Consider the following 10,700-nt stretch of genomic DNA (forward strand, 5'->3'; position numbering starts at 1 on the left):
ACAATATATAGTTTCTATACTTAAATAAGTAATATTAATATAAATGATAGCAATATAAATATTATTATTTTGAAGTGCATATCTACAAGTAATACAAATGTAAACAAAATTAACTTAATCCCCTACTAACTAAAGGAAGGTGACTGAAGACCGACCAAGTTCACCAGGTGATTGTACTACGCTTGATGGAGCTTGGTACTTCACAGCTCTGGATTTTCATGGAAGATCCATAATCCCTATGTGGATATTGGAGGAATTTCCCTATTTAGTTTAATCTGTATGCCAGGCATACTGCTTTTGGGTTTGATTCCACCAGTAAAAACAAGGAGTGAGGGAGGACCAGACGTTACTCTAGTGGAGCAGGGAAGAAGGAGCAGCTTAGAGGAATTCTCCCCTCTGGGAGGAACGCTGTACCCTGAGCCCCACTGACATGAGCAGAAGCCCCATGGGAGCAGAATTTGGCCAGTGCTGGGTACTGAAATCCTCTCCTTTCCTTCCCTACCCAGGAATGACTGGTTGTAAAGCAGATAATATTATATGGAGCATATGTGCATGCAAAAAAAAAATTGCAATAGGATGTGATAACACAATTTTTTCCCATTTTTTTCCCCTTCTTTGTTAGCAAGGAGTGAATGTTACCCTTTGATAAACCCCTTCGGGCATGAGACTGCAAACATCACTGATTCACACAGACAGCTTTTGCGTGAGTAACTTCTATGTTATTTCTATACGACCATCCGCCCCTTCCTCCCTCCCTCCTTGGCCACTTACGAGGTCCCATCTCCGATTCAGAGGGGAGCTCTTTGAGATGGTGTTTTGACTCTGCTTCTGTACAGTCTCTGTCACTGCGTGTGGTCTCTAAGTGGGGTTTCTTCTGAAAGAACCATCTACTTGATATCAAGTTCAGCTAATTTCTGCCACAGGAGCAAGGTGTTTCTGCCTGGAATGGCTCAGGAAGGTACACAACTGTTAAAAAGGCAAAAAAGGCAAAAATGTTGAAAATCCCCTCAAAAGAGTTTGATCACTGAAAATGCTTAAGCACACGTTGAACCTTATCTTTAAGACAGCCCCTTTCAATGGGATTCCTGAAAAAAAATTAAGTATGTGGAAATTAAAGAAAATAAATCAATGGCTAATGTCAAAAATGACTAATGTTCAAAGTTTTTGAAGAACATTTTGTTCAAAAAGATTGCTTTAAGTTTCTAACTGCACTGGTGGATATTCACTTCCTTGTCTTTAGATGCATTTAGCAATGTCAGATTGTTTCAGAAAGTCCAAACTAAACATTTTTAAATACTTTCAGGCTTCTCCTAAAATACAACTTAGCTTCTTTGCACCATATTCTGACAATGCTTTGCTCATACATCCTTGTATATGGGCTTGCTCTTTTTTTATTTATTCACTTCTCCTCTCTGACTCTGGCTGTTTTTCCCCTGCAAGCAGAATCTTTGCATTTGTCTTGTGTCTCAGGATGGAACCCCTTCCCTCAAATCCTGCCATTTCCCCGTGCAATCCTTCAGAGAGGCTTCGAGTGTCTCTAGTCTCATGGAGCATCATCTCATGATGTAGCTAGAAGTGCAGCTCACCGGCACAGCAAGCCGGTGAGGTAGGGACGTGAATGCAGCTGTTCTGTAACAGCGGCTGGAAGTTAAAGTAGGAATAAGTTCCTCGTGGGCTGCTGAAACAGCTGTACAAAGGTACTGACAGGTTCAAGGTTGCAGATGGTCTCTCCGTGCCTTCTGACCGAGAGGTGTCATTTCTCCAATCTTCATAGCTGAAGACAGAGGGCCTTCGCTGCTCGGTGTTGCTGAAAACCATGAGGGTCAGTGACGCTGCTGGTCTGCTGGACCGCTTAAGCCTTTAGAGTTCCAACTGAATCTAAGCAGCCTGATCACGTTTTGAGTGTGGGCACCTCAACTATTATGTTGGGGATAGTCTGAAATTTCAGGACAAAATTATTATCATTTCAAATCCCTGTTTATATGTGTGAAAGATAGGTCTGTAATTTCTCTCAGACAAGGAGATTTTAGATTACGGCTCTTCAGTGAAAGCTGAATTCTGCAAAACAAGAGCAGAGCCTATACAGAGCTCTTTTGGTTATAAAAATGATGTTGGCTTGGAAACAAAGGACAGCTCTTTGGTGGTCATGAAGTGTAAGAAAATAGTGACTATGAGTAAAAATTGAATTCATAACTGTGTATGGTCTTTTCAGAGCCTCAGAAATTTTTTATCTCTTGCTCTCGTATCAAGTACTATTTTTAGGTTCCTGGACAAAGACTTCAGGTCTGCAAAGACACTTGCAACTTTTATTATAAGCAGCCGTAGTCTGCTTAAAAATTACGAGATAAGAAATCAAAGCTCCTTTCACTGACAGAATCTGCTAGGTCTGATTGGAATGCCCTACAGAGCCAACTTTTTGATGTTTTTGATGTTCAGCTTCAATGCAGTTTCGGAGTGGTGAGGCTACAGACCCACAGCAACAGCAGGTGAACATAGGAAGTGCCGTCCATGTCAATACTTCATACCTGTAGAAAATACAGATTTTTCTAAGTGCCATCTGGGCTCACTGAATACTGAGATACTACATTCTACTTCAGCCATACACTCCTTTAATGGTTTCTGACTGTGGTCACAGAATTATATTTAGGCAGATCAGGGCAAACCTTCATCTTCATGTACAACACATTTTAAACAGAATTTTAGAGGACAATTCTGGGATCGTGGATTCCGATGTAGTTACAGTAATTTCTTCACGTGTTGCTGTATGACGCAAACAGGCTAATTGCGCAGCTTTAATCAGTTACTTTGAAAAATTGTTTTTTTTCTCTGTGTATGCCTGTGCAGGTGTGTTCTCATGGAATTAACCCCACCCTCTCTAGCTGTACACCCATCTTTCTCACTGTTTGATTGGCAGACTGAATTTCAGGAGCCTTAGCAACATCAGATGTGTTTCTTGCTGAGTATTCCTGAAAAGATTTAGAAGGGCTGTCTCCTAATCCAGGCACTTCAGTACCACATCGGGAGCCCTGTCCCCGTTTGTCAGAGCTCCCATGCTCTTCCTGGCATGTCTTAATTAGACACAAGTGCTAAAGAGATGGGAGACAGTCTACACCGGAGTGCAGAGAGCTGGGTCTGGGTGGGAGCAGGAGTGCTGGTCGCTGCCAGAAGGAAAATGCTTCACTAGAGAATGAAAAGCTTTCACATTCCCTCCCTCCACATTTCAATCTCCTATTGATCCCCAGCAGATTCTTTTTAGGCTTATTGCATGCGTCAAATAGAGCTCCTGGCAGATTAAAACAACTGGGTGCACAAGTGAAGGTTCTGTGCTACCAGCAATATTACTCAGCCAATCAACCTGGGTCTAGTTAAGCCTGGGAGCATGATGGATTTTCACATGGCAGGAGTAATCCTGCGCAATGGATTAGACACAAGCATCCCTTCTCCTGTCTGTTAGGCTTCCATTTCCTTTCTTACCACTCCCTCCAACTGGACATACGGCATGTATCCTCTCTCCCTCAAGCCCACGATGTTGAAAATATTTATCTACTACCGATTGTGTTATAGCATGCTTACATATTTCTTTAAAATGTAAGCCGCTGTCTAAAGAAACACACCTCTAGACTACCCACCACTAGCTGTTCTGAGATTTCTGCATTTAAAAAAAAAATTGTTTTACCGGAAATGAAAATTTTCCCATGTTCCATATAGAAATAAAACTAAAATGTGACTTTTCACAATGTAGACAGTTATCAGAATCTCTTAGTGACCACTAGGGTCCTCTGAAAGTCACCTTTAAACCTGAAATGTGTCAGCAGAAACACCCCAGGATTTTCTCTTGTCACGCATCCTCCTGTGCCAGCTATGGGTGACAAGCAGAAAGAACAACTTTTTTGACGAGGAGCTGAATCCGCGTGTCACTAAAAGGTAAAAGAAGGCTGTTGCTGACATCGAAGGAAGCTGCATCAGGAGCGCTGAGCAGCTTTGCCACATTTAGAGGGAGGGGAGTTGGTCCCAGAAGGAATGACAGTATTTAACCTACTGAAACATTTCCCCCAAGAGTTGCAGCTTTGTAAAATAATTAAAAAAACCCCACCCCATCCCAAACCAAGAACCCAACCGAAAACCAAGTTGTGTTGGAGAAGGGTTACTCTTGGTGGTTTTGTAATACAAGTATTTTTCATTTACCAAGGTCTGTATGTTAATAATTAGAAAATTCCAGTACAGGTGTAGCTAAAGACAGCGCCAGTGTAATCCCTGCACAGCGAACAACGTTATCAGTATTTCTGATCAAAATCAGCTTGTACTCCAGACTTGTTTCAAGGCCTTCTTGCAGGACAGATGAGCTGTCGAAAAAAGAAAGCAATGTGTTATGACTGGATGGGGACGCCTGCTCGGCAACACAACAGTTGCTTCCATCTCCGTTCCTCTGAACTGAACACCGGAGGATTTGCTGATCCTACAAAGCTGTGGCTAAGGGTTTTTCAAAGCATGGCGAAATTTCTTAAAACATGGAGGGTTTTTTTGTGCGACTTCCTTCTCCTGCTCTTACAGTTTAAAACCAATTTGCCACAAAGATTTTTTTTTTTTTTTTTTTTTTTTTTTTTTTTTTTTTTTTTGGAGGGCTGTGGAGGGGCACATCAAAGCAACATCAATAATGCGTTATTTGGCCAAAACATGAGAGGCCATTTTGGTTCAAAGATGCAAACAGATGCAAAATTACAAACCAGATCATTTCTCTTGAATCTTGGCTTTGCAGCCCAGACTGGTGCAGGATCCCAGCTACACTGCAGGACTGGAGCTAGTGTTACGAAAAATAAAGTGAGAGAAACTACTGTTTTTTCTTAATGGCTCCCTGGTTTGCCTCTGACACACAAAGCGGCTGCATTAGGTATCTACAAGGTATGACTAAGCCTCTGACAATTCTGATTTTTTATTAGTGACATGAACATCATGGCCAGAGATTGATTTCCTGTTATAAGTCGCTTCTTAGTACTGTCCTCTATTCCTCAGCCACCCAGAGATGATCACTTAATGGATGTGGTTTCCACTTATATGTGGTTCGAAGAAAATGTTTTTCTTGTTATAAAACCAAGACTGGAGTGTGCAGCTGCCCATGCACAACTACTTAAATCATTCTCCCCCAAGTATTTTTATTTTTTCTTTATTAGACATCAATAGAGCTGGAACAATGAGGCGTCAGACAAGGTCGTGCTTCCTGCAGGGAAGCAGTCTTTGCGGCAGGAGCAGTTACCGGTATCTCCATTGTTCCAGTGTGACAGCTGCCTTGGTTTCTTCCTCAACAAAACTGCTGTGATGGGACAGCATGGGACAGCATGTGGACCCTGTAACAGTCCGGAAACAGCTGTTTTCATATTTTCCCTCACTCTTTATGGGCCTCCTGCATTTTTATATGTTTATAGTCCCAGAATGCTTTATTCTTTGGCTGCCATTTACAGTTCTTCACAATTTTCCCTTTTGGTTTTAAGTTATCAGGAGGAAACAGCTAGGGCTGGAATACCTGGCAAGAGCCCGTTCAGAGGCCAAGTGAAGTAAGACCTAAATGACGTACATAGAAATTCTAATTTAATTGATATGGTAGGTGTATACCCAATCAGATCTGCTTTGTTTCTGAGCAACGGTGCAGCGGTTCTTCGAAGAGGTTCCGGTGAACATTTGCTTGGGTACTTGCAGTAGATATTACAGCAGATATATACGGAAATCTGAGATAACTTCAGCGTCACTGCAGCTGAGACCTAGTCAGTGACAGCTTCTGGTGACTCTTTTCATTTTCAAATGAATGTAGCAATAGACTGTGAACCACGGTGCATCCCTGATGTGTATCATTCTACTCATGCCTAGTGTTGAAGGTTTTCATTAGTGCCTATGTGTACTAAATCTGGCATCATTTTATTTCTATCTTCACTTTGTCTTCCAGTTTAACTCAGAGACTTGTTGCACGAGAAGAAGACAAAGCCAAAACATGTAACACAAAGTCCAGAGTTTAGCCAATTGTCCTGGGGTACCCTAACTCTGTGAGCTCTCCCCCACCATCATCTTTTCTCTGCTGAAGAGGAGGGAATCCAGGCCTTCGTGTCCCTGGGGTTCAAGCCTAGAAGCCTCACATTTGGCCACAGGCAGTTCTTCTCTGTCGCTCGTTGTTTCTCTAAGTTGTTTCCTTCCTCCCTTGCTTGCAGTCAGGTCAGGCTTTCCCAGTGCACTGTTTCTTCCTGGCTTTGCCAAGTCTTTCCAGAGCAACCCCTCTGCTGCCAGCATTCTGTTTCAGCTAGAGCCCTTTGTCTTTCTAACTGGCAATTTAGTTACTGCTGAGGAAGATAATCAGGTCCTTAAATATGCTCTTCTGAGCTGCTGCCATTTGGAGTATTTCTGATGAGGCGAGTATTACAGATTTCTAGAGATGGTTTGCTTTTATAATATTATATATTATAACCCAAAGTTAGTTTGAGACAATTATGCTCCAACATGTTAACAGGAGATGATTAACAGAAGTGCTAGACCTGCAGTTGGTTACTTCTGACACCATTCACTTTTTTCAGTTCGTTCCACAGATTTTTGTTACAAACAACTCATCAACAACTGTGTTGGGTGGTCATTTAAAAACTCTGCCATGTTCACAGATCTGGACGCATGCTGGGGATGTCGTTCTCACAGACCTTTGGTCAGATCTGTAGTAAACCATCTTGGGCTGGCTGCTGTAAAATTTCTTTAACACAGATCAAGCAATTAAAGTCTTCTTTGCTGCAAAGAACTGGAGTGTTTTCTAAACGTTCATCACTTTGTCTCAGTCTTTTCAAGATTAAACTATCGGACCTTCCATGTTGGACTGACAGGTAACTCAGGCATTGAGAAATAGATGTGGGAAACTGAATTATGTTTTACAGGAAAGTGCACACACCTCTTCTTGTGCAAAATGCTTCAGTTGGTTTATTAATACTCCTCTAATTTAATAAAAATTAAGACAGTTATATGTATAATACACAACACATAAATACATACTTCAACACAGCCTAAAACCCACTTAAATGATGGCAAAACTAATGTCTCTCACAGATGATTATTGAAGACAGAAACACAGTAAAGATATTTTAAGTCATGTCCTCCTATAAACGAATTCTATCCCTCTAATCAAGGAATATAATGGCATAATATCATATGCCAGATGGCATGAATTCAGATTCCTGAGCGGTTTCCATGGCAGCATTTTAGAATAAGTTTCCCAGGCAGTGCAGGTTTCATAGACGAAGGACAAATGGGTATTAGGTATTGAACTAGAACTCTGGAGGTGATGAAAGTGCTGCTTAACCAAACACAATCCATTAAATATCTGATTTTAAAGAAGCTGCAGGTGATTAATGAGAAATGAACCCAGCTGAGCGTAGGAAGAAGGCGGCTCTGTCGCAGTGGGATTTGTGGGTTTCGGCTGAGATATCCTTAAGAGCTGTATTTTCACTGAAGAGGGCGTATGAGTCACAGTTATTCTGATGTCACATGCAACTGTCACGGGTCATTAATGTAATCTGTGACACTCCTCAGGAGAACACTCTGGAATGGGTTTGCTTTCCCTTTGCTTCAAAAGGTTACGCTCAGAGCCTTATCTTCTTCACCCGCACTTGTCCTGGCTGAGGTTACAGTCCTAGATGCAGGAACTTGAAGTCAAAGCAGCAGCAGCTGTTAGTGCTGCTGCCCTGAGATACAGTTTGTTAGCAGCAGCTTTGACTGTGAGGGACACCTGGAAAATCACAAAGCACAGGCTCTGTGAGGAGCTTGGTTATGTTTCTTCCCTCCCAGCAAAGCCAGGTCTGAGGGCAGAGTGGCAGCATTCTTACATCCCAAATTTGAAAGTGTTAATTGTGTCAGATTTTATCCCCACCAAGGCCGTTTCACCTCTTACATGCAAGACCAAATCTAAGAGGGCACATGGATGTCAAAGTGGTGGGGAAACAAACTCAGGGCTAATGCCCTCAGAAGAACAAATGGGGCAGAAAACTTGCTTGCTCCTGCTGCCTCACTAGAATACGAGAACTAAATTTCATGCCAAGTTTCTATTCTGTAGCATAGTATCCCATCACATCCCTGACAACCACTTCTAACTGTATCAAACTCCTGACCAAAGTTCCATTGCTGTTTCTCCTCTAGGAGTTCAACTAAGGCTTGTGAACAATTTTGACGTACTGGTTTGTACACAGTAACCTGGATGTACACGGAAGCTGGATTTGACCATTAGTGTCCAAGAATTGCTATAGGTTTGGGTGGCTTAGCCAGCAACAGCAGCCCTGGCCAGTTTTGCTGAAGGAAGCCTGAGTAGTATCCTCAGATTTAGAAGCAAGGAGGGAAAATGCTCTGTTCAATGCAGAATGCTGAATTCCTGCTTTCTGAGCATCAGCTGATCCTGATGTGGGCATCTGTGGGACTGAACATGAGAATATGACACCAGCGTAAGGAAACAGAAGTGGGAGAAGAGCAGGGTCCCCTCCCAAAACTTTGTCATTTGCCACATTTTTCCTTGTGAGCATATTCTGTGCTCCACAAAACAAATAATTATATCTTGAAACCACATTCGACACAAGTAAAGAAATTAATAGTGTCTGCCTTGGTCCCATGCAGGCTTTTCCTAGCCGTCCCAACCTTTTAGAACTGACCAGAGATACGCACACGATTGTTTCTTATCTCTGTGATGATACTGAAGAGGCTAAGCTGGATCCTTAGCCAGTGGCAGGTGGAGTTCCTCCAACTCAGCGGGCAGTTCCAGCGACTTTAAAAAATCGATCATCTGATCCCACACAAACTGTGATCTCTGAACTGCCTCCTCTTGCTTGGGAACCAGCTGATGGTGTATCGTCCTTCTGTGAAATTAAATGAAACACTGAAGCCTAGAGACCTTTAGAAAACAGATGTTAAGTTTTCTGTTCTTGGTAAACCTTCACTTCACTCTGGTGTAAAATAAATTGATACTGAAAACCCGAATTACTTTTTTGGGGTTATTGTTCTAGAAAAAGCTGGGTTCAACATTGTAGGTAGGTTGCCTGAGAGGGAACTGTTGGTATCTTTCTAGCAGAAATTAGAACTATGAAAAATATGCTACTCCCTCTGGGAAACTTAGCAGCCGAAACCCAGCTGCAACATTATCATGTGGGAAATTATACCTCTAACTAGCCTCTGCTTGATTAACACTAGCCAATCGGAAACTGTGCGTGAACTAACTCCTTTATCCAATCATAGTGCCTTAAGAGATGCGTACTGTCTGTGTGACAAGGGACATGTCCAATTGCTATGTAACCAGTCGTGTAAACAAGAATCTATTGTCTATAAATAGAAGAGCACTGTCGGAAATAAACGGGTTTTTCGCTGCACGTCATATTGGTGTTAGAGTGATGCTCCGTCCCAGCATGTGAGGTATCGCCGCAGGAACAATGACACAAAGATGGTTTATGATGGAAAAAACGGTGTGATATGAAAAAATACATAGCAACCCTCTGTTTACAGAGCTATTAAAATGTTATAGAGATCAAGAAAGATGAATGTAAAACCTTTAGCATGGGAGGAAGCAGCGAGGGTAGGTTAATGTACTTAGTGAAGCTGCTGCAGAGAACAATGACAGACACAGAATCAGAGCTGGACGGGAAGATTTACCTCCAGCTGATGGTCAGCTGCAACAAAGGAAAAGGTCAACAATTTGTTAGATCAGGTCATTAAAGGACACGTGACAGTGCAGAAAGCGTTTAACCAAAGCATCTGCGGGATGTCGCCACCCGAACGGAACAATGCCCTCACTGTGACCTGTGTGATTCAGAGCTGCTTTTTGTTGTCAGTGACTCCCTGATATGCCATGCATCCCCTGTCACCCAGCTAGGCTTAGCATCTGAGGACGCTTTAATGCTTAAACATATCCATGTAGAGATATCCTTGCTAATTGTGGTCCCTGGGATCCTGTGAAGGGCTTGCTCTGTATGTTACCTTTTCCTCCATTTCATAAATTTGTCCTGCCAACTTAAACTGAAAACCCAGAGGATTGTCAAACTCTCGTGTGTGCAGCACGGAATAAAGCTTTGACCCTGATGAGAGGCTCTGCACTCAACAACTATTAGTACATCCAGTGACACCATAATAAAATAATAAAATATTAACATTCTTTGTTTTTCTTCAGACATGCATGGAACATTTGTGATCCTGATGCCCCTCAGCTTGGTACTGATGATTTTTGGAGGAATGACTGGATTCATCAGTATTCTTGCCAGGGCCTACCTCCTGCTTCTAACTACGGGACTGCTTTTTCTTTTCGGAGGTATTTATCACGCAGCTGCCTTACCCATTTCAGAGTAATGCTGGTGCTCATGCATTTGGTGTCTGCTCAGCTCCTGATGGATTGTGGAATAGAAAGCTGCCACTTGGAGTCAGGGCAGGCAAATAATCACACACAGCCATTCATCCTTACGGAGTGAGTCACACTTTGACACGAGGTGTTTGCTGTGCCCAGTAACACAGAAGATTTCATACCTTCTCAGCACAGTGCCCAGATTCTTTACAGACAGGCTAGTGGAGGAATGGAGAAGTGACTTTCGAACTAGTAAAGCGTGGGGTTTGATAGCCTTCCACAGATCTTACAACTGTTAAGAAAACTGACATTTTTGCAAAGGCATTTATTTGCATTGAGTTTCCTGAAGGGGGTCTTGCTAGGCATTCCT

At 42.4% G+C, this 10,700-nt stretch overlaps 1 protein-coding gene across 1 annotated transcript in view; it reads left to right on the top strand.

The window, feature by feature from the left end:
* Positions 1 to 622: 622 nt before the first annotated feature.
* Positions 623 to 10,700, top strand: part of TMEM235 (transmembrane protein 235) — a gene marked incomplete at its 5' end in the record, with an annotated part of 12,648 nt that continues 2,570 nt past the window's right edge. The window contains 2 exons of the mRNA XM_010131474.1: positions 623 to 703; positions 10,163 to 10,300. Coding sequence (XP_010129776.1) covers positions 623 to 703; positions 10,163 to 10,300 — 219 coding nt within the window. The remainder of the gene's footprint in view (positions 704 to 10,162; positions 10,301 to 10,700) is intronic.

Source organism: Buceros rhinoceros, unplaced genomic scaffold, assembly GCF_000710305.1.
Source record: "Buceros rhinoceros silvestris isolate BGI_N320 unplaced genomic scaffold, ASM71030v1 scaffold10172, whole genome shotgun sequence".
In the NCBI taxonomy this organism is placed as follows: Eukaryota; Metazoa; Chordata; class Aves; order Bucerotiformes; family Bucerotidae; genus Buceros; species Buceros rhinoceros.